General features: G+C 44.3%; 1 protein-coding gene across 1 annotated transcript in view; it reads right to left on the reverse strand.

Moving 5' to 3' along the window:
- The window catches only part of GALNT5 (polypeptide N-acetylgalactosaminyltransferase 5), a 120,810-nt gene that overhangs the window by 78,806 nt on the left and 16,970 nt on the right, over positions 1 to 25,034 (reverse strand). The window contains exon 2 of the mRNA XM_030210090.1: positions 6,138 to 6,304. Coding sequence (XP_030065950.1) covers positions 6,138 to 6,304 — 167 coding nt within the window. The remainder of the gene's footprint in view (positions 1 to 6,137; positions 6,305 to 25,034) is intronic.

Here is a 25,034-nt window from a genome sequence, read left to right on the forward strand (position 1 = left end):
TTTGGAACTACCACCCGTCTACCGCATACCCAGGGCAGTAATTCCATTTTTTATGTGCACCCGATGTGCGTGGAAGTCTACCGTGTGGTGCTAACCATGCGGTAATCAGCAGTGTACACATTCTGACGATTACCACCCGGTTAACGCGTGAGACCTTACCGCTAAGTCAATGGGTGGCGGTAAGGTCTCAGGCCCAAAATGGACGCATGTCAATTTAAATTTTGTCGCATGCTCATTTTGGGCCAAAAAAAAGAGGCCTTTTTTGCAGGAGCGCTGAAAAATGGACCTGCGCATGTCCAATACACGCGCCTACAACAGCGCAGGCCATTTTTGGCGCACCTTAGTAAAAGGACCCCTTATTTTCTAAAGCATGTACTTGAGGACAACATAAGTTCTTACCCAAATAAACTATTAGATGCCACAAACTGTCCACACTAACTTCAGAGAGCTTCATAAGAAGAAATGTTATAGTTGTAATTGTCGGTTTCTGTTGAAGGGAGAATGAATCCTGCTGCTCTCCCTTAACTGTTCCTCCGCCTTCAGTTGGAATTACCAACATTATAGGCCCTCCAGTGGAGGCCACAGCTGCTAGGCTCCTCGGAGCTCCCACTTGCTGATCCAAGATCTCTCGCAGGCCCCCACTATCTACACCAAGTGGCAGAAGCAGAACCGAAAGTGGTGAGCTGCTGCCCTGCAGTTGTGGAGGAGGGGTTTTCCGGTCGGGGCTCAGCATGGTATCCAGCCCAAAGGACGCCATGGATTCTCCTCCTCCTGTTGCCCCAAGCAAGCCACTCTCTGACACTACGGTATACCCAGTCCGTCTCGCGAAAGAATCCATTGGGCCAACAGTAGTGGTTCGCTGTTGCAGAGAAGACCGTGCAGCTGCTTTCCCTCTATGCTTCGGCATTACAATAGGAAAAACAGCTCAAAGGAAACAGGAGACAGGACACAGCATGTCAGCCTACATTCCACCTTCTTGGACCTGAAGCATCTGTTTTAATGGAAGTAGTATTACTGAAAGCAACATTTGTGAGTATTGGCAGTGAAAAACCTAATGCTCCTCCTGCTTTTGAGTTTGCTTTGACCTGATGGAGTTCTTTCACCATACAGACTAATTGGCAAGCTAGATTTCAGTCAGGCTATGATTCCTCAAATAAAACTATCAAACATATAAACGGTGTGTGACCGATTCACTTGCAAATGCGCAGTAGAGACTTCCCTCTCTGTCCCGCCCCCCACGTCAATACGTGATGACGGGGTCGGGACAGAAAGGGAAACTGCGCAAAGCCGCCGAGGTCGCTACCGCTCCGCACCCCCCGCCCGAGGTCACCGCTACCGCTCCCCCACCCGGTGTTGCTGCCGCCAGCCCTCCACCCGGCCCAGGCCCTTTCTCCATTACTGAACTTACATCCATTCGCCGGAACGCAACACGCACATCAGCTGAGCTGCCGTCCACCTTCCTTCCCTGCCTGTGCCCCGCCCTCGCTGACGTTACGTCACACAAGGGCAGGACACAGGCAGAGAAGGAAGGCCGACGGCAGCTCAGCTGATCTGCCCTGCTGCGTTCCGGCGAATGGATGTAAGTTCAGTAGTGGAGAGAGGGCCTGGGCCGGGTGGAGGGCTGGCAGCGGCAGCAACTCCGGGGGTGGGGGGGAATGGTAGCGGCGATCTCGCGGGGGAGGGAGCGGTGGCGACCACGCGGAGGGGGGGGCCAGCGTCGACCTCCGAAAACCCCAATACCAGCCCGTTTTAACGGGCTCAACGGCTAGTTATTTGATAAACAGCATGGGAATGAGTTACGAATAGTAAAACTGGAGGAAGAATGTACTAAAGAAAACAATGAAAAATATTAAGGTTAGTGTTAATTCGTTCTCTCAATCTTAGAAATAAAAATAAAGGCACTGGAAAATATATTTAGAAATTGCAATTTCGGAATTATTAATTTTCCACGTCTCTCTTTAGTTTCTTCTTATAAGATATCTGCTGGAAGTACTTAAGGTTCCTGAAGCGCCTCTACCACCTATTTCTCAGATTTATTATCTCTCCATTAAAAGAAAAGCTTCAGAGGTACAACAAGATCCAGCCCAGGAGATGGATTTGCTGGATGTTATTGATATGATTGAAAAGTTGGATGAAGAATAAATGAAGCCCGAAACATTTCTAACGCACCAAACTTTTAACGCGTGCAGGCAAAAGGGGTGTGGTTACGGGCAGGGAAATGGGCATTTCGTGGGCATAACAAAATTTACAAGCCTAGTTACAGAATATGGCCTACTGCGCCTAAATCTACATTAAGGGATTTACACCAAGTTTTTGTTGGTGCACATAGATTTAGGCACTGAAATATGAACTAAGCGTATTCTATAATCGGCGCCTAACTCTAGGCATCGATTATAGAATACGCTTAGTTGGCACTGATTTCAGCACCAATTTTTTAGGCGCTATATATAGAATCTCCTCCATAGTGGCTAACCGGCTATATAGTGTGATATAGCTGGCTAGCTGCAAATATTCAGTGCATCGCCAGCTAAGTTTGGCGGCCAAATCAGGCCAACCAAATAGCAGACCTATCTTTGGCCGTTATAAACTTAACAGGCCATCGCTGAATATTACATAGACGGTTAAGTTTAAGCCTGCCAAAAAAAACCCAGATATTCAATGCTGGTCACTGGAAATGGCACCGCATTGAATATCTGGGTTTAGCGCCGGCATCGGGTGAAAAGCGTACTACCTGGCACCAGCTGAATATCAGCCGGATTGTTTTTTTCATAAGTGTCCCAGTAAATGACTCATTAAGTAGAATTATGTGCAGTGGCGTACCAAGGGGTGGGGGTGGTCCGCCCCGGGTGCAAGCCGCTGGGGGGGGGGGGGGGGGTGCTGCGCGCCGGTCAGCTTCGTTCGTTTCCATGCTCCCTCTGCCCCGGAACAGGAAGTAACCTGTTCCGGGGCAGAGGGAGCATGAAAATGAACGAAGCTGAGCAGCGCGCGGCACCCCCCCAGCGGCGTGCACCCGGGGTGGGGGTGGGGTGTCCTTTCGCCGGGGGGGGGGGGGGGGGGGGCGCTGCACCCGGGGGGTGGGGCGCATTGGCGATCCGCCCAAGGTGTCAGCCCCCCCTAGGAACGCCACTGATTCTGTGAAATATGTGTTTCTTGAGCCTTCTTAATTGTCAGCTTTCCTTAATAGCAAGATATCATGTGAGTCTTCTACAGCTGTTACTGTTGAGATTTCTGGTTAACGAACACCTTATTATATACTCCTGGATGAATTTGTACAGAATTCCCCAGTGCCGCAGAATTCTGTGAAGCTGCATCCATTCAGTCTCTCCCTAGTCTCTCACCCCCTTCCCCACAGAGACTGCATGGCAAGAGGAGCAGGAAGAAGTGAAATCCTGCATATCAGGTCACTTCCTCCAGCTTAGACCAGACTTTTTATGCAGCCAAAGTTGAATATGCATTGGAGATGGTGGGACGGGGTGGGACCGGGGGGGGGAAGCAAACAAAGGCAAATGTGCTATTGGGAAGGCTAGAGGCAGGGCCGTGCCAAGGGTCTGTGGCGCCCCCCTGCAGGAGATCAGTTGGCGCCCCCCGCCCCCCCGCCCCCCCGCAGACGAACAGTTGGCGTACACGCGCCCCCTCTCCCCCATGAAAATGATCGCTGCCCTCCCGCTCCCATGTCCCAACTGCCCACCCTCTTCTCCCCCTCAAGATCCCTTTTAAATTTACCTCTCTCCGGCAGCGAAGGCGCAGCGTCAGTGAAGGAGGCGGCGCTTCCGACGTCTCTACTAGTCTTCCCTTCGCTCAATGTCCCGCCTTCTTCTGACATCAAGGAAATGACGTCAGAAGAAGGCGGAACACTGAGCGAAGGGAAGACTAGTAGAGACGTCGGGAGCGCCGCCTCCTTCATTGACGCTGCACCTTCGCTGCCGGACGGAGGTCAATTTCAAAGGGACCTTGTTGGGGGGGGGGGAGAAGAGGGCGGGCAGTTGGGACGCGGGAGGGCGAGGTAAGCATGGCGTGGCGGGGCGCCCCCAGAGGACGGCGCCCTCCTGCCGTGCTTACCTCGCTTACTGTGTTGGCACGGCCCTGGCTAGAGGGCAAACAAAAGGGGATGGTAAGGGAGGTGAGCTGACAAAACTAAGGTGAATGTGCTATGGAGATGGTGGAAGGCAGGAGCAGACAAAGGTGAATGTGCCATGGAGAGGGGGAGTGGGAGCAGAGCAACAGTGTAAGATGAGCATGTGCTCTGGGGTTTGGCGGGATGAGGAGAAACAAAAGCTGATAGTGTGCCATTTGGATTTTTGCGAGGGGGCAGAGAAAGATGAGGGTGTACTATGGGGATGGGAGGGGGGGAAGAGAAAACAGAATATGTAACATGGCGTGGGAAAGGCGGCAGAAAAAGCTGAGAGTATGACACTAGTGTTTGTGTGTGTGTTTGGGGGGGGGAAGATCAAGCTTGAGGGTGTGCCTTGGGGAGGGGGGGAGAGATACGATAACCAAGCAGAGGAAGAGAAAGAATGAGAAGTGGGGGTGTATACCTGGTGGGAGGAAGAATAAGGAGGTAGGAGTGTATACCTGGAGGGAGAGATAATGAGAGTTTGGGTACTACAAGCAGGAGAAGACTTTGGGGGCAGAATTAGTGGTTTTGCTGAGAGGAAGTGAGAACTGCAGATGGAGTGAGAGATGGAACTGGGGAGACTGAAGCTTGAGGAGGGAAACAAGAGGAAAGAATTTCAGGTCCTTAGCATGAGCAAATTATGTACAAAAACACTAAAACAGAGCAGAATTTTAAAACATTTTGTGCAGAATTCACCCCAAGAGTAATTATAATACTGGAGTTGACTGGTAATCTAGATGTGCTTTATGATTCTTGCCTCTCCTTGGATATATTGTGGACTGAATTAAGGGTCAGGCTATGTGAATTTTCTTTTAAATTTGTATTTTCTTTTATCTCTTTAAAGATATATTTCTGAAACTGTGCCAATTTCTATACAAATGTTTTGTTTGGTTATTGTTGTAAAAGTTTATAAATACATATAAAAAAGAATTATTGAAATAGTTTAGCCAAATCATCTAAGTAATCACCCACACTGTTCCACACATCCTATATAATAACTCTCACCTCCAACGTTCGAACGCTGCCTGGGACTGTGGCTCCCTCGGATGTGGTCTGCTTCCGTCGGTAGATCAGAGTGACGTCATGACCTTCTGATTCAGCTGTTCCTGTGGTCCCACAGGAACAGCTGAAACACAAGCGAAAAAAAAACCTGTCGAAAGCGGCATCCCTGCGTGCAGGAGGCTCCCTACCCCCCTCCTCCTCTTACCAGGGTCCCGGCAGAAGCATTGAAGAGCAAGCAGGCTCAGCGAGTCTGCTGCCTTCTCTTCTATTCGCTCTGAGCTCTGACTCTGGTCCCGCCCTTGGGGAAACAGGAAATGAGGGCGGGACCAGTGTCAGAGCTCAGAGCGAAGAAATGGAAAGGCAGTAGACTCACTGAGCCTGCTCGCTCTTCAATGCTGCCGACAGGACCCCGGTAAGAGAAGGGGATTGGCGATTTTGGAGGGGGGGTTGACGTGCACATTGGGGGATGGGGGGACTGGCACTTGGAGGGAGGACACAGCGAAGGAGAATGACAGAGGGAGGAAGGGAGGGGGGACTGGAAGTTGGAGGGAGGACAGAGTGAAGGAGTGACAGAGGGAGGGAGGAAGCAATGGAAATCTGAAGGGAAGAAAGGGGGCCGTGGGACTTGGAGGGGACAGAGGGAGAGAGCGAGGGAGGGGGGGGGAGGAAAACCTTGCTAGTGCCCGTTTCCTTTCATACCGAAATGGGCCTTTTTTACTAGTTTAAAATAAATCTGGTACTTTGGTAGAGTGAATACATCATCATCATCATACACTGTAAACTCTGATGTGAATTTAAACTGCTCCAGCAGAGAGAATTTTTCCTTCAAATCATTTGTTCTGAACGTCTATACTATAAAGTTCTCCTGATTGGTGTCAATAGTCACTCCACCAGTACTTTCTTAATAGGTATTTGTTAGAATGATTATGGATTTTCTATGTTCTTTCATAAGAATGTTTCAAACTGGCACAGAAAAGTAAATTTAACATCTGTTCATGGCCATGAAGAATATTATACTGACCTTTTGTACTGAAGTCATCCACTAGAATGATCTCTTTTAAAAGATGGGGAGGAGATCGATTCAGGACACTATGAACAGATCGTTGAAGAGTAGACCATACTTCATCCACAAAGCACATTATGATACTGGTGGTAGGAAGATCATTATGGACCACTTGTTCTGAACACCTGCAATGTCACAACACATATTAAACATCAAATATTTTTGGACTGTGAAGAACTGATCATAACAGGGAAATGTTGCCAAATGATTAGACCACTGTGTAATTGTCAGGTAATGGTATGTAAATATATTATTTATACTATATAGATAGATAAATAGATATAGTATTGTTTTTCATTTTTCAAATATATGCATATATATTTTGTTTGTTTTTCATATATGCTCTCTTCTCTCCAGTAGTTTGTTATACTTTGGTGGGTTTTTATCCTTTAATGTATAAGTTTGGATGTTTCATTTGTTAAATCTAATTATTGGTCTTCTGCATTCTTTATGTATTCATTTTTCAAGTACCTATTGTATACATACATATTGTTTTTTACTGATGTGTTTTGATTTTTCGTAGAGTCCTGAGGCAGGCCTTATGGCCAAAACACAGCTCGTGTGTAGAGTCACTGATACCAATTAATAAAGTTCTGCACCACACCATTCTTTTGGGGCTTTTCTTATCACCTTTGCTGTTTGTGTGTTGCTTTTGCTTGGTGCAAAGGTTGCTTTTCCTTTTATTGTTTCACCAAATGATCTGGATACAGATGGTCGTGTCACTAGATTTAATTCCTAGTGCTTTGCTTTTTAATCGCCACCCTTTCCCATTCTTGTTCAAGTTATAACACCTACCCAGAGATGCCTTTTAAAATCATAAACTGGGACCTAAAACTGTTCTGTTATTATTACAAATTTTTTATATAGAAAAATAGAGACTACCTGGCTGATATTCAAAGCAATTTAAGTGGGCAGGCCTGCTTAAATCACCAGGAGCCACGTAACCAATATTCAGCAGCAATTAACTGCATAAATGACACATACAGAGGGGCATAATCGAACGAAAACGTCTATCTCCATGGGCGTTTATCTCCGAGAACGGGTCTGTGAAGGGGCGGACCGAACCGTATTTTTAAAAAAAAATAGACGTCCATGTTTTATTCGACAATTTGTGAGCTGGGTGTTTTTGCTTTTCAGCGATAATGGAAAATGAAAGCGCCCAGCTCAAAAACGAATAAATCCAAGGCATTTGTTCGTGGGAGGGGCCAGGATTCGTAGTGCACTGGTCCCCCTCACATGCCAGGACACCAACCGGGCACCCCAGGGGGCACTTTTACAAAAACAAAAAAAAAGGTAAAAGAGCTCCCAGGTGCATAGCACCCTTCCCTTGTGTGTTGAGCCCCCCAAATCCCCCTCAAAACCCACTGCCCACAAGTCTACACCATTACTATAGCTCTAAGGGGTGAAGGGGGGCACCTACATGTAGGTACAGTGGGTTTGGGGAGTTGGACGACTAATAAGCATTAAGCAGCACAATTGTAACAGTTAGGGGGGGATGGGCCTGGGTCCACCTGCCTGAAGTCCACTGCACCCCCTAACAACTGCTCCAGGGACCTGCATACTGATGCCAGGGAGGTGGGTATGACATTTGAGGGTGAAAATAAAAAGTTGTGAAACATCATTTTTTGTGGTGGGAGGGGGTTAGTCACCACTGGGGGAGTCAGGGGAGGTCATCCCCAATTCCCTCTGGGGGTAATCTGGTCATTTAGGGCACTTTTTGGGGCCTTATTCGTGAAAAAACAGGGTCCAGGAAAAGTGCCCTAAATTCTAGCTACAAACGCATACTTTTTTTCCATTATCGGCGAAAGGCGCCCATCTCTGTTCGGGTGATAACCATGCCCCAGTCCCGCCTTCGCCACACCTCTGACACGCCCCCGTCAACTTTGTACACTTGCGCGATGGAGTGCAGTTGAAAACGTCCAAAATCGGCTTTCCATTATACCGATTTATTCGGTTTTGTGAGATAAACGTCCATCTCCCGATTTAGGTCGGAACTTGGGCGTTTTTCTCGTTCGATTATAAGCAGGAAAGTGGCATCTGGTCATTTTTCTCCAAAAAACATCCAAATCACGATCTTTGAAACTTGGATTTGAGAAATTTTTCTCTGCAGTGTGTGCAAATCACAAGGGGGCGTGTTGGGGGTGGGATATGGGCATTCCCAAAACTCGGATGTTTTTCTGCCTTAATGGAACAAAGCAAAAACGTTCAGGGCTAAAAGTTAGGTGCTTTGGTCTAGAACTGTTTTAATCACGCCTAAGTCACAAAAGTACATAAGTAATGCCACACTGGGAAAAGACCAAGGGTCCATCGAGCCCAGCATCTAAATGACCAGATAACCACTGGAGGGATTAAGGCATGACTTCCTATGAGAAAAGGCTAAAGAGGCTAGGGATCTTCAGTTTGAAGAGATGGCTGAGAGGAGATATGGTATAGGTCTATAATACACTGAGTAGTGTAGAACAGGTAGGCGTGAATTGCTTGTTTACTCTTTCGAAAAATACAAGGACTAGGAGGCACATAATAAAGCTCCTAAGTAGTAAATTTAAAACAAATTGGAGAAAATATTTCTTCACTCATCATGTAATTAAACTCTGGAATTTGTTGCCAGAAAATGTGATAGAAAGCAGTTAGCTTAACAGGATTTACAAAAGGTTTGGACAAGTTCCTAAAACAAAAGTCCATAAACCATTATTAAGATAGACTTAAAATCTGTTTTACTCTTTTGGGCTCTTACCAGCGCATAGGAGCCGACTCTGTGGGTGCTGTGGGTGCTTGAGCACCCCCAATATTAAGAAAATTCCTTGTATGTGTCCAGGGAGGGGTTATTTCCATTGGGCTTAGCACCCCCAATAATTTTGAAACGTTGGCTCCTATGTAATACCAGGTACTTGTGACCTGGAAATCAATGGACTTCATTCTGTGCCAGTAGGGCGATGCTTATGAACTTAAATTAGGCAATCGATTTTTCACCATCTTTCAGAAAAAAAGCACCGAAGATATGTGAGTCTGTTGTTAATTTGCATCTAAAGACACAAAAAGTTAGTTACACCCTCTGTGACTGAAGTGAGACTCAGCAATGTATCATCCATTGCTTTCTGCGTGATCATGTTTTTTAAGAATTCATTAAAAGTTTCTTTGTGAACAGGATCGGATTATTTGAAATTGAAAAAGTGTCTGAAAGTTTACTTGTTTACTCAGACCTTTGGTAGTACTGGAGTGAGTAGTTTTGTTACAACAACTAATTTACAGGTAGAGCAAGTAATTAGCAGGCTTTTAGTGAGATATGGGTGTGAGGGCAGCGGTGGCTATACTGGGGTCCTTTCAGGGTCAATTGGTTGATCATTGCATTCTGACTAGCAGTTAATGTTCCTGCAGGCCGATGTTCAAAATGTAACGCCAGCGCTAGAGGCACTCACTAATGCCAGACCAGTGCCGGTATTAGTGAGCACAGAATGCTCAGAGGCTCCAGCAGGGGAGAGACAAAGAAGGGCATAATCGAAAGGGACGCCCAAGTTCTTCTGAGGATGTCCTCGCAGGACATCCCCGTGAAGGGGTGGGGAAACCCGTATTATCGAAACAAGATGGACGTCCATCTTTCGTTTCGATAATTCGGTCGGGGACGCCCAAATCTGGAAATTTAGGTTGACTTTAGAGATGGTCGTCCTTAGACTTGGTCGTTTCTGATTTTCAGCGATAATGGAAACTGAGGACGCCCATCTCAGAAACTACCAAATCCAAGCCCTTTGGTCATGGAAGGAGCCAGCATTCGTAGTGCACTGGTCCCTCTGACATGCCAGGACACCAACCGGGCACCCTAGGGGGCACTGCAGTGGACTTCAGAAAAAGCTCCCAGGTGCATAGTTCCCTTACCAGGGTTACAAGTACTTTGAAGGTGGGCATAAACATGGTTGGAGGGTGGGCAAGGCACACAGTTACACTTATAAATTATGGAATGCCACACAATCTTTGTGCATTTTTAACATCTAGGCGTGAGCATTTATACCAGCTCTAAAATATAAGCGCAAATTTGACATACTTTCCTTAATAGAATAGGCTCCAAGTAGGTTTCTTCTTGGTATTAAATATCAGTGCCCTGTTATAGAATTACCAACATAATGGACAGGCCCTAAATTAAGGCCCTTCATCTCTATCCTCCCATGTTTCTAACCTCCTCTCTACTGTGGCACCATCCACGTCTGTCAACGAGGCTGTTTCTTCTTACAACAATACTCTATCCTCTGCCTTAGACACTCTTGCACCTTTGATGACCCGCCCTGTAAGGCGTACAAAACCCCAACCTTGGCTGACTTCTAATATCCGCTACCTACGTTCCTGTACCCGCTCCGCCGAACGCCTCTGGCGGAAATCTCGGGCCCTTGCTGATTTCTTACACTTTAAGTTCATGCTGACCTCCTTCCAATCTGCTCTTTTACGTGCCAAACAGGATTATTATATTCAACTGACCAACTCTCTTGGCTCTAATCCTCGACTTCTCTTCACCACATTGAACTCTCTCCTCAAGGTGCCCCCTCCCCCAACTCCCCCTTCATTATCTCCTCAGACCCTTGCTGAATTCTTTCACAACAAGGTTCAAAAGATAAACCTTGCTTTCTCTACCTCACCACCTCTCCCTCCACTAGTCCGTCCCCCTCTCTCTCCTTCCCCTCATTCCCTTTCCTCCTTTCCTGAAGTTACTATTGAGGAAACTACACTTCTCCTTTCTTCCTCAAAATGTACCACCTGTTCCTCTGATCCCATTCCTACCCACCTTCTTAATGCCATCTCTCCTACTCTTATTCCTTTTATCTGTCACATTCTCAACCTCTCACTTTCCACTGCAACTGTCCCTGCTGCCTTTAAACATGCTGTGGTCACACCTCTCCTTAAGAAGCCTTCACTTGACCCTACTTGTCCCTCTAATTACCGACCCATCTCCCTCCTTCCTTTTCTCTCCAAATTACTTGAGCGTGCTGTTCACCGCCGCTGCCTTGATTTTCTCTCCTCACATGCTATTCTTGACCCATTACAATCTGGTTTTCGCCCTCTCCACTCAACCGAAACTGCGCTTACTAAAGTCTCCAATGACCTATTACTGGCTAAATCCAGAGGTCAATATTCCATCCTCATTCTTCTTGATCTTTCCGCTGCTTTTGACACTGTCGATCACAGCATACTTCTCGATACCCTGTCCTCACTTGGATTCCAGGGCTCTGTCCTTTCCTGGTTCTCTTCCTACCTCTCCCTCCGCACCTTTAGTGTTCACTCTGGTGGATCCTCTTCTACTTCTATCCCTCTGCCTGTCGGCGTACCTCAGGGTTCTGTTCTTGGTCCCCTCCTCTTTTCTATCTACACTTCTTCCCTTGGTTCATTAATCTCATCCCATGGCTTTTCCTACCATCTCTATGCTGATGACTCCCAAATCTACCTTTCTACCCCTGATATCTCACCTTGCATCCAAACCAAAGTTTCAGCGTGCTTGTCTGACATTGCTGTCTGGATGTCTCAACGCCACCTGAAATTAAATATGACCAAAACCGAGCTTCTCATTTTCCCCCCCAAACCCACCTCCCCGCTCCCCCCGTTTTCTATTTCTGTTGATGGCTCTCTCATTCTCCCTGTCTCCTCAGCTCGAAACCTTGGGGTCATCTTTGACTCTTCTCTCTCCTTCTCTGCTCATATCCAGCAGACCGCCAAGACCTGTCGTTTCTTTCTTTACAACATCCGTAAAATCCGCCCCTTTCTTTCCGAGCACTCTACCAAAACCCTCATCCACACCCTTGTCACCTCTCGTTTAGACTACTGCAATCTGCTTCTTGCTGGCCTCCCACTTAGTCACCTCTCCCCTCTCCAGTCGGTTCAAAACTCTGCTGCCCGTCTCATCTTCCGCCAGGGTCGCTTTACTCATACTACCCCTCTCCTCAAGACCCTTCACTGGCTCCCTATCCGTTTTCGCATCCTGTTCAAACTTCTTCTACTAACCTATAAATGTATTCACTCTGCTGCTCCCCAGTATCTCTCCACACTCGTCCTTCCCTACACCCCTTCCCGTGCACTCCGCTCCATGGATAAATCCTTCTTATCTGTTCCCTTCTCCACTACTGCCAACTCCAGACTTCGCGCCTTCTGTCTCGCTGCACCCTACGCCTGGAATAAACTTCCTGAGCCTCTACGTCTTGCCCCATCCTTGGCCACCTTTAAATCTAGACTGAAAGCCCACCTCTTTAACATTGCTTTTGACTAGTAACCACTTGTAACCACTCGCCTCCACCTACCCTCCTCTCTTCCTTCCCGTTCACATTAATTGATTTGATTTGCTTACTTTATTTATTTTTTGTCTATTAGATTGTAAGCTCTTTGAGCAGGGACTGTCTTTCTTCTATGTTTGTGCAGCGCTGTGTATGCCTTGTAGCGCTATAGAAATGCTAAATAGTAGTAGTAGTAGTAAGTGGTGGTGGTGACAACATTTAAATCTGAGGCCCCAGGTTTCATACATCTGGTTCTTGACCATCAAATCAACTCTCATTCTCTGAAACACCCTTCTTGTCTAATCTGAAAGAATGTGTCTGTTTCGCTTTTCTGTTTCATGAGCTTTTACTTTAAGGTCACTGTTTACTTGACAATTTTCAGAATGTTAAATATATGAGTTCTTCTACAGCTAGATTCGGATGTAGGCTATCAAATATGGAGAGTTCAAGCACAGGAGATTTAGTGATAACAATGCTTACATTTCTATGAGTTTGTCATTTCATGCCAGGATTATGACAGTCAAAATGTGATGGCTGGGTCAAGGCTGCATTCTCAGTCTCTGAATAAAAGGCGGATGAGAAGGTTTCTCAATGTCTATTTGCAATTCAGTTCTTGCTCTGATGTGTGCCTTCGGGGGAGATTTCACTCTCTAGACTCTTGTATCTTCAAGTGAATCTTGAAGAATACATAATATAGAACATCTTACTGAACAATCCTATTCAGAGCTGTATTCCTTTTTATTAAAGAATATCTAAGAATTTTTTTTCCCTCTTTCTTAGCTGATGAAGTGCCGCTCGATTTGTGTTCTTTCCCCTCTGAATATCCCTTCTCAGGATAAGCAAACTTCCTGTTAGTGCAGAAAACTCCAAGGTCAAACTCTACCTGATGAAAAATAGTCATAGCAGTAAAGGCCTGATTACATATTTTTTTCTTGTAGATGAAAAACAGGAGAAAAGCCTTAGTTGATTTGCCCCACTGTTTATGCTATGGAAAAAGGAATATATTCAAATGAAATCCATTCTCATATCCTAAATACACAGCATGTATTTTTTCCCTTACAAATCTACTACACTACCTTAAGTTTCTGACTACAAAGGTAAAAGGTTTTAGGAGTTCTTTTACAAAAGTGCGCTAACGGATTTAGCGCATTCTAATAATTAGCATGTGCTAAATGCTATGAAGCCTATTTTATACCTATGGGCTTCTTAGCATTTAATGCATGCTAATCATTAGTGCTTTTAAATCCATTAGCACACTTTTGTAAAAGGAGCCCTAAATATGTACAGTTTCATAATATGCAGTTATAAGTATGGTTAAGTATATATTTAAAATATATTTAACTTACGAAAAACCACTTAATGGCGAAATTAATTTATCCTCTTTTTTACCATTTTCTTGCTAATGTGTAGAATGGAGATCTAATTTTCTGGCAAACTCACTGTACGGTCTGACAAATACAATACTGACTGCAATTTAAGAAGCATGAGGCTGATGTGCTAAAGAGGGAAATGACGGCAACAGTGGGCTTCTAGCAAAAATAGTGCAAAATACAAAAATGTCACCAAGATTCTGGTGTTTTGCACTATTTTCCAGGTGAAGCTTACTTTTGAGAAGTCATTCTGCAGAAGTTGGATTTGCAGGAATAACTTTTCATGGTAGTCTCTTATGCAAATTCTAGAGATGTGCATTTCTTAGCGCACATTCTCAGTCGAGAAGGGTAGATAGTGGGGTTCCCCAAGGGTCTGTGCTGGGATTGCTGCTTTTTAACGTATTTATAAATGAGCAAGAGATGGGACTAACGAGAGAGGTAATTAAGGGGTCCTTTTACAAAGGCTTGCTAGCATTTTTAGCGCGCACTGATTAGCGTGTGCTAAATGCTAGAGACGCCCATAGGAATATATAGGCGTTTCTAGCATTTAGCATACGCACATTTAACGCACTTGCTAAAAACGCTAGATCACCTTTGTAAAAGGACCCCTAAATTTGCTGATGATGCAAAGTTATTCAAAGTTGTTTAATCACAAGAGGATTGTGAAAAAGAGGAACTTACAAGAGTAGGAGACTGGGCATCCAAATGGCATTTAATATGGGCAAGTGGAAAGTGTTGCAAGAAAGAGAAACCAAAACTATAGCTTCATGATGCAAAGTTCCATATTAGAGGTCACCACCCAGGGAAAGGAACTAGGTGTCATTGTTGATGATAGGTTGAAACCCTCTGCTCAGTGTGCAGCGGTGGATAAGAAAGCAAATAGAATGTTAGGAATTATTAGGAAAGGAATGGTGAGCTCAGGCCCACCAGTAGCAGCACACCTATGATGTGGACAGTAGAGATTCCCAAGCTGAAAACTCCCAACAACTGTCCCTCCTGCATACCTTATAAATAGTAGATCTTCGCTTGCAGAAAGCAGCGACTGATACATACTGCTTAAACTGGCCCCACAGCCTTCCCTCTGACATATTCCCGCCTATGCGGAAACAGGAAGCTGCATCAGTGGGAAGGATGTGGGGCCTACATGAGTAGTGTGTATTAGTTGCTCCTCACTGCCGGTGAAAATCTGAAATTTAAAAGGTTTGCAGGAGAGGGGGGATATTTGAGAGACCATATGGAATGCAGGTGAGAGGAGAGACCAAATCACCTATGGGATGGGGTGGGGTTCTTCTGCCCACCCATCTTGGGCCCAGGCCCACCCAAAATTGGGTGTCTGGCTACGCCCCTGCTTTGTTTCACTCCACGGTGCAATTGCACCTCAAATAGCGTGTGTAATTTTGGTCATCGCATCTCAAAAAAATATATTGCGGTATTAGAAAAGGTACAGAGAAAGGGTAACAAAAATGATAAAGGGGATGGGATGGCTAGGGCTATTTAGCTTGGAGACGAGACAGCTGAAGAAGATAAGACAGAAGTCTATAAAATACTGAGGGGTCCTTTACCAAGCTGCGGGGAAAAGGGCCCTGCGCTAGTGGTGGGGGCCAATTCTTCCCATGCGCCAGGGCCCTTTTTAATGCAGTGGGTAAAAAAGCCCCCAGCTATGTTGGGTTGGCAGTAGTCCCAGAAGAGTGAGCGGTAAGGGGTCACTACAAGTCTAAAAATAATAATAATTTTAAAAAACAGTATCACTGTCATCAACAACTGACTACATCCAGAGAAGAGAAGATTAAGGCATAGGCAAACTAGGCATGTGCCTTGGGCCCAAAAGTTTAGGGGGGCCCTGTCAGATGTACTCGGAAGACTAGGATTTCCAACTGGATTGTTTTCAGGATTCTAAACATTTGTAATCTACCTGTTTTCAAGCCAGAAGGATGGCTGTGTGGTGCTTTTTCAGAGTATAGCTCACTATAGCTCTCCAATATTCCCCCCTTCCAGTGCAGAAGCTATGGTAGAATCCAGCCAATGGGAAGTCTTCTAGTCTAGTCACAGGAAGGAGGAAGTGAGCTGCAAGGGCTGTCTGGGAAGGTGAGCTGAGCTGCTCTGCACAGGGTCTTTGGAGAGAACCACTGAGTGTTCTGTGGAGGGGGAGGAGATTGTTGCAAGGAATAGGACTGAAGAAGGGGGGAAAGTGTGAAGGGTCAGCTGAGGGGAAAAAAAACCTGGCAACAAATGCCAGAATTTTACATGATGGTAGGCAGACCTGGTAGGGGGTGGGAGCACTGTCTGAATGAGCACATGAGCAGCAAGACAGCACTAAAAAAGAGAGCTAGAAAGTGTATTTGTGTATGCTTCCCTGTATCTGGTGAGGACAGGCTCATATAAATAAAGCTTCCCTTTGAAAATCTGGGCTGGAATGAAGAAGTTCAGTGAAGAGAAATTTTCAGCCCAGGGAGCTTACCCTGTTAACTATTAAACTACTTGGGCAAATTCCTTTGAACGCTGTGCTAATACTGCCTGTACTCTGCCAATATTCTTTCAGAAGCATAAAAAAAAAAAAAAACCCTAACATTTTATTTTGCCTTTTCCAGTTGTGAACCTTTTTCATATGTAAACTTTGTAAATTTATATCTTGGACACATTGCCCTTAAATCTCACTCTTTCAGGCAGTCCACCCTTCTAATTTCTGGTTTTGTACCAGTGGCAATGGAGAGTTAAAATGACTTGTCCAGCTTCCCTGGTTTTTAGCCCATTACTAAGAGCTGCCAAGTTACTTAGTTACAGGAGGGAGACTTTTTGGCCAGTCCTGGTTTTGAACTTGTATTCCAATTCAATGTTCTCTATGTAGTCCCTGATGCCACCAGTTGAAATCAGCACTTTGGGTTCCCTAATGTACCATTATAGGGCTGCAGAAATCCAGAACTGGCTCAGGATTTCCTTCATGGAATGGGTAACTTGGCAGCTCCCCAGCTCTAACCATTAAGCCTCTCTATTCAAAGCATGAACTTGCATAGTCCCCATGCTCACTCACAAACCATTACTGATATCATACTCACAGCTAGGCTCTGCACTTTTCCTTGCTACTTCTGAAGAGGTGAAATGATGGTGGGGTTCCTGGTGGGGAGGGGGAGCCCAAATATATGTTTGCCTAGGGCCCAATATAGTGTTAATCTGGCCCTGACTACATCCAATCACTGTCCTATGAAACACTGTCTAATTAATTAACAAAGTGCTGATCAGTGTTGGGTAGTAAAGACTTGCCAAAGGTAACAAAAGGTGAGACAGCAGGGGCATGGAATACAGGGAAAGAATACGTTCAGACTGTAGCCCGCAAATTTTCATTTTGTTTCATTTCCCATGCCGTATGCAGCATTGTTTGTTTTGGTTAGTCTTCAAAATACTGCACCCTCTTTGCAAACACTGCACACTATTTACAAAGGGGGTGCAAACTTTCAGAGAAGAGTGCATACTCTTCCCAATCTTGCCCACATGTGCGACGGTACACTCATGTGTGACAGCCTGCACATACATGTCATTTCACACACGATTGCATTACTGGGAAAGACGGTGCACTTTTTCTGAAACAATATGTCTGCTTTGCAAAATTGAGGCGGGAAAGTCTGTTGGTCACAAATTTGAATTTTGTCAGGAAAGTCCATTGGTCACAAATTTGAATTTTGGTGTGAATATTCATTGGTTTCATTCTGGCAGAGTTCTGCTTCTGGAGGGGGGAGGAATTTCTGCAGGTTATATTCTGAAACTATGGGAAGGGGAAAAAATGTTTGTCCTCAGCGCCAGTCCTTTTTGCACTAAATTTCTTTAGAATGACTGGTTGCCATGCTTCGTCTAAGATGAGTCTTTTGTCTCCATTGAAGTTATTTGGGTGTCTTGCTATCTCTATTACCTCTTTGATTCTTCTCAGCCACCAACAATCTTCTTTCTCTATTTTTGTGTTCTCAAATCTAATTGTATCAAGAGCATATGAGGCACCACAAGCTCTGTAACATGGAAAAATCAGCTGTAGCCCTCCATTCTAAGGCAACTAATTGTATGACCAGAGCTTGTGGTGCCTCATATGCTCTTGATCTTCAGATGCTATAGTAAACTACTGTACCAAGGGCCCAGATGCACTAAACTTTAACGACCCTTTTACAACCCTTTAACAAACAAGTTTTAAACCGTGACATGCATTAAAGGCCTTTTTCCGACGATGGTAGCAGCAAACGAAAACGGAATGCAGATGAGCAAATTGTGTAGAAACCCTATTGCAATGAGATGCATCAAAGTTTACCGCTTGCCCTAACGCTAGAAAACCACCGGAAAGCTAACAAGAGGTTGTACCCTCTCGTTAGGGCTGCCCAGCTTCCAAACTGTAATGTAAAAAAAAAAAAAAATCGGGAGGGAAGGGGCAAAAAAGCTCGTCAGGAGCGTCCTTGCCCCCCCCCCCTGAGGTCACCGCAGCTCCCCGCTCCCCCCTGCATTAAAAATCACAAAACTGTAGGCAAAATCACAAAACTTTGGCCAGCTCCGGCCCCCCTCCCTCCCTCCCTTTCTCCTGTTTTTCAGGACATCACTCCTATGGAAAAACTACCTAGTCAAACTTGCATTTATTTTGCCTTACTTTTCAGTTTGTTATAATTTCTATTGTTTTTGATATTTGGGTCAGTTTTTCTGAAGACTCAAGACACCTTCTTAATTCACATCAAAAGTAATACATTTTCAATTTGTTTATAGTGCTTTGCAGTAATTTCTACTTTTGAATGGCTGGCTTTACTTATGCCTCCCAGACACTGTGACAATATGGAAAGAACATGGGGTCACATTTCTATGATACTGAATGTCCACTCGGCCTACTGAATTCAGGCCCCCAAACAGGAATTCCATTATATTGTAAGTATATTAAGGACTTCTTTTACAAAGCCGTGCTACCGATTCTCGGTGCGGCAAATGAAGCCCATTCAGTTCCTATGGGCCTCCTCTCATTTTTTGCGCGGGAATCACTAGCATAGATTTGTAAAAAAGCCCTAAGTGAGTTGATATATAAAGAGAGATTGGTGCATTAAAACAATCGGGTCATTTCAGAGTGTAGTACATTTTATGTTGAAGGTTTTACAGAAATAATTTTGAAGATGTATGAAAGTTCTGCTAGTTGTAAATGGCTGATCATTTTAAAGTTTTGCAAAAATGAGCATGAATATAGCAGGATAATATAACTTCAAAGGCCTGCCATAAAGGTAAACGATTGAACCTCATTCAAGTTGTGGATTCTCTAATGTTTGCAGACCTTAATAGGACTAATTAGCACTATTAAACTTCTGCCACTGCATTGAATCTGATTACTTCTTTGAATGAATTAAGAACATGAGTCATTGCTAGTAAGTAAAGTTTACCTTTCTCCTATGCACTCCTTCTGTCATACCATTAGTTATTTAGAGCAAGTGCATACAGACTAAAAGTACATATAACTACATTTCTCAGCAAGTTAAGTGTAAGGCCTGATAACAAAAATGCAACAAGTTATTTATTTTCAGTAAGGCATATAGGAGTTAATTCTATAACTGGGAGCCCACAAATAAGCGCACAGAGGATATCTGGTAGGAGCGTATTCTATAAAGGAACGTAGAGCATATTTTATAGAACAAGGGATCGTAACACTCCATTGCCCCATGTAAGCCACATTGAGTCTGCCATGAGTGGGAAAGCGCGGGGTACAAATGTAACAAAAAAAACAAAAAAAAACCCAGTCCTCACGACACACCCAGCCAATCAGGTTTTCAGGATACCCACAATGAATACACATGAGACAGATTTGAACAGACTGGAGGCAATGCATACCAATTTCTCTCATGTATATTCACAGTGTGGGTATCCTGAAAACCTGACTGGCTAAGTGTGTTCCGAGGACTGGGTTGAGAATCCCTGTTACAGAATACTACTATAGACTAACAGACTTTCTTCACTTGGTATTGGCGGGTCAGTTCTAAAGTGTTTTGCATCTTATCTGCAAAATTGCAGTTTCCAGGTTTCCTTTTTGCACTCAACCTTGCACTCTCTTGGTTGTGGTGTCCCTCAGGGTTTGACTCTTTCTCTCTCTCTAATCTTTTACTTAGTCCTCTAGCCACCCTGATTCAGACCCATGGGATTTTATCATATTATTATGCAGATAATATTCTACTTGTACATAAGAGTAGCCATAAGGGTCAGGCAAATGGTCCATCTAGCCCAGTATCCTGTTTCCAAGCAGTTGCCAATCCAGGTCACAAACCCAATTAGTACATTATACTGACCGCAAATTACCTGACCTTCAACCTCTGCACCTCTGTTTGCATAATGTGGTTGTTTGGCTGAAAACTCAGCATCTTGTTCTAAACCTAGAGAAGACTATAGCCTGCTGGGTTACTGGTTCCTTACCTCCTCCAACTCATGTCCCAATTCTTTTTTGACAGCCCAAGAGTGGAGGAGTAGCGCTTTGTGACTCTGGGTAAGTCACTTAACTCTCCATTGCCACTGGTACAAATAAGTACCCTGTACATAATATGTAAACTGCTTTGAATGTAATTGCAAAACCCACACAAAGGTGATATATGAAGTCCCATTCCCTCATCCTTTTCCTTTTTCCAACAGATATCATTGGTTATGAAATCAGGTTTTGACTTTGATACTCTATGCATATTGTTCTATGCTTTCATCAACTTACGGTACAATTATTGCAATATTGTTTATACCGGTATAACTAAATCAGATCTAAAACAGTTGCAAACTTTGCAAAACACAACCGCCCATATTCTCTGTCATGCAGAACGTGGGGCCATGTGACTCTGCTATTGAAACAACTTTACTGGCTTCCCATTGCACACAGAATGCACTTCAAAGTCCTTATTCTAATACACAAAGCCCTCCACAAGGGTAAACATGACTATTTGGCTTCAGTGACTATACCATACATACCATCTCAATGCCTCCATCCTCTAAATGACCATCATCTTGTAATCCCCCCCCCCCCCCAATCAAGAGCTAAGTGGGAATCAACCCGATGAAGTGCATTTTATTTCCTTTCTCCCTTCCTGTGGAATTCTCAGCCACTCTCCTTGGGATCTTAAAGTTCTTATGCTAATTTTTGGTTAGGTCTCAAATCGTACTTTTATCACAAAGCAGTTAATAGCCCATGAAGTTTGTAGTGACTGGACTAGCCACAGCACAGTACCTGCAATAATTCGTAATGCTCTAAACAAATTGTGTGACTGTTCTTGAAAGTTTTTAATTCTTTCCTATTTTTTAAACTGGAGTTCTTTTCTTCACTTTACTTGTTTTTAGCGTATTGTTGTAAACCGTTTTGGAGGAAAGGAGAAACAGGGGTGACATGATACAGACGTTCAAATATTTGAAAGGTATTAATCCGCAAACAAACCTTTTCCAGAGACGGGAAGGTGGTAGAACTAGAGGACATGAATTGAAGTTGAAGGGGGGCAGACTCAGGAGTAATGTCAGGAAGTATTTTTTCACAAAAAGGGTGGTAGATACGTGGAATGCCCTCCCGCAGGAGGTGGTGGAGATGAAAACGGTAATAAGCTCTTTGAGCAGGGACTGTCTTTCTTCTATGTTTGTGCAGCGCTGCGTACGCCTTGTAGCGCTATAGAAATGCTAAATAATAGTAGTAGTAGTAGTAGTAGTAGTAGTAGTAATGGAATTCAAACATGCATGGGATAAACACAAAGGAATCCTGTTTAGAAGGAATGGATCTATGGAATTTTAGCGGAGATTGGGAGGCGACGCCAGTAATTGGGAAGCAAAACCGGTGCTGGGCAGACTACGATCTACACCCTGATCGTAACTGAATAGATATGGTGGGCTGGAGTGTAAATTTTAAGGGGCTTCGATGTTAGCTTTAGAACTTTTAGTACAAAAACAGTGCTAGGCAGACTTTTACGGTCTGTGCCATGAGAAACGCAAGGAGAAATCAAACTCAGGTATACATATAAAGTATCACATACCTTGTAAAATGAGTTTATCTTGTTGGGCAGACTGTATGGACCGCTCAGGTCTTTATCTGTCGTCATTTACTATGTTACCATGTTAGCCTGAAACCTCCAGAATTAGCATACATTTGATTCCCCTTTTGTGTCTGCTATCATTTGCCCAATGTATTTTTAAATACATTTTATTTGTAAATGCATTTGAGACAAATTACATGAGACTGAACCATATATTGCTAAACATTACTTTGCTTTTTTTTTCTTTTTGTAATCTAGAATTAAGTATTACATTATGATCTCATTAGCAAAAGGAATGGTGAACCCAGACTTAGATTTGTAAAAGAACAGGAAATAATATATTTACTGAAGCTTCTTTTTTAAACAAAAGCCATTAGCTGTGCATTTTATTTATGGTAATTCAGCTACTCAGAAAACCAGAGCAGGACAAAAGCCTGATTTTCCAGTGGTTCCAAAGAACAAACACAAGGCTAGTTCAAGGAAGCAATTGGTAAAGGCTTTCAGTGTTCTGCTAGATCAGATAGTGCTGATTGTTTACAGTTACACCTGGGTGAAGATTAAATGGAAGCTTATTCCAAGCAACCTGATCAGCATTTTAAACATTCTTCTCCTAAACCTTGTGGTATCATTTAGAAAAGAAATATATGACAGATTTTGGCTTACTGTCAAACCTACAGGAAAACTCTTTTGGAAATCAAGCACTAGCATTCCTGTGTTACTTGACCTCTGAAAGCAAACAATTTTTCAATACATATTTCTGAAGTACAATTTGTAGGCAAATACACTATACAGTTTTTTTCTTTCTTTAATTTCCTTGACATATCTGTAATGGTAGCAGGCATTACAAGGTATACTTTAATACTGTATAAAAATCTGACTCAGTGGTTGTTAAACCTGTCCTGGTGATACCTCTTCCCCTTCCTTGCCCAACTCACCCAGCCTGTCAGGTTTACAGGATATTCACCATGAATACAAGACCGAGGCCTAGATGCACAAAGGTCCCCGTAAAGAATCCTTCTATACTTCCAAATCGGTAAAATTACCAATTTGGAAATACGGAGCGATTCCCAAAGCGAATCACATGCAAATGAGCTGCTCGCTGCTTCTGCAAACAGGCTCATTTGCATGCAATAGCGGGGAAGCCAGTCGGTCAGCTGAGCATATGCAGAGCAGTCGAACCATGGCTGCTCTGCGCATGCTTCAGATGTCTTTCATACATGCAGACAAGCTGCATGCACGAAAGCAAGCAGGCAGGGTGGAAGAGCACAGTGCCCAAGAGGATAGAGGTGGTAGGGGGTCGAGACAGGAATTGTTGGGTGACTGCTCGCCTGAACGCTAGCGCCTCCTGCTGGCTCGTGCCCCATTGGGAGAAACCGCTGCTCCTGGACCTGAGTAGAAAACCCACTCTGGTTACAGCATGGGACTGCGGTCTGCCCTTGCAGGAGAGAAGGGGGAGCCCGCTGCTGGCCTGTGCCGCATCGGGAGAAACCACTGCTCCAGAAAGGCCTGGATCTGAGCAGAAAACCCGTTCTGGTTGCAGCGTGGGACTGCGGTCTGCCCACGCAGGAGAGAAGGGGGAGCGAGAAAGAGAAGAAAATTATAGCCACCCCCTCCAAACCTATCAAAAAAAGTCTAAGAAATGCATATAAATAGTTGGAAAATTGACATTCTGTGTTTACATTGTAGACATCTCTCTCATTACTTGGAAGTGTACAATCTTGTTGCTGGACTATTATGACGGGTCTCTCCACCCCTTCCCTCCACTGTTTCGGTTGCTCCTGACCACCCGTTAAATTTTATATGGTAAAGGTAGGGGCTGCTTCTATGAATTGCTCGGAAAACGGCTGTGCATCACTTTGCATTCGCATTTGTATAGTAATTAGCTCATCATAATACCTTTGCATATGATTTTCGTTAGCTGCTACTGTGACAGGAAAAGAGCTTGCAGAACCCTTTTGTGCATGTCTGACTGTACTCCGTGCTTGCTAAACTGGCTAGAACCAGTGTAAAAACCATGGTGCTGGCTCGTTAGGTACTGTGCATCTGGATGTCAGTACCAGAAATTTATGTCATACATACTGATTATGTTTATCATGAAAAACCCAGCTGACAGTGAGTTCAGTGGAACAAGTTTAAGAATCTCTGATCAGGTGAATCAGCAGTATATGACTGGCCCTTGCCACATCATTCAGCCTGAATCTTTTAAAAGACAGCAAACTTTAACAAGGTTAATCCATAATTATCTCAACTATTTCTCATCCACTGCTCCACAAGCCCTGAACTGCATCATGTAGGCTGGTGAAGGTGCCACTGGGTTCACAAGTAAGTCAGATACAACAAACAGGAAATATATGTCTGTGTCTCTGAGAGAATAGGAGAAAATCCTTCCTGAATCATACTCAGTATGAGCATGTTAAAAATGTGACAGTAATCTGCAGCTCATTGTGAAATGTCCCCCTTCCAGTTTTTGCCTGATCAGTGATTGCATCACCCTTGATCTTTCTCCTCCACCCCCAAAACCCAACCCGTCCAAACACCACCATCTCCAAATCTTTAAAAAGTCCCAGTGGTCTAGTGTCCCTCTCCCTCCCCTAGACCCAACACAATTGCTCCTACATTAAAAATAAAATCTCTAGTAATTTAGTGGCCCCCTCCTTCCTTTTAACCCCTCTGCCCCCCAACCGATATGGTTCTCAAAGCAAGTGGCTGAGAAAATAAAGAGTTAGCGTTCCAGAAATATAGAAAATCTCAAGAGGAGGAACACGGGGAGGAATACCGGATGAAACTGAAAGAAGCCAAGAGAGAGGTACGTCTGGCGAAGGCGCAAGCGGAAGAACAAATGGCTAGAAATGTAAGGAGGAGAGACAAAAACTTCTTCAGGTATATTAGTGAAAGGAGAAAGACTATAAAGGGAATTGTGAGACTAAAAGATACAACAAAACGCTATGTAGAAAATGATGAAGAAAAAGCCAATTTGCTAAATAGATACTTTTGTTCTGTTTTCACTGAAGAAAACCCTGGGGAAGGACCGAGAGGGACTGGCAAAAGTACACCTGAAAATGAGATGGATAGAGCGCCGTTCACGGAAGAGAGTGTGTATCAACAACTTGGAAAGCTAAAGGTGGATAAAGCCATGGGGCCGGACGGGATCCACCCCAGAATACTGAGGGAGCTCAGAGAGGTTCTGGCGGGTCCTCTTAAAGACTTGTTTAATAAATCCTTGGAGACGGGAGAGGTTCCGAGGGATTGGAG

This window comes from Microcaecilia unicolor, chromosome 7, assembly GCF_901765095.1.
Source record: "Microcaecilia unicolor chromosome 7, aMicUni1.1, whole genome shotgun sequence".
Taxonomy (NCBI): Eukaryota; Metazoa; Chordata; class Amphibia; order Gymnophiona; family Siphonopidae; genus Microcaecilia; species Microcaecilia unicolor.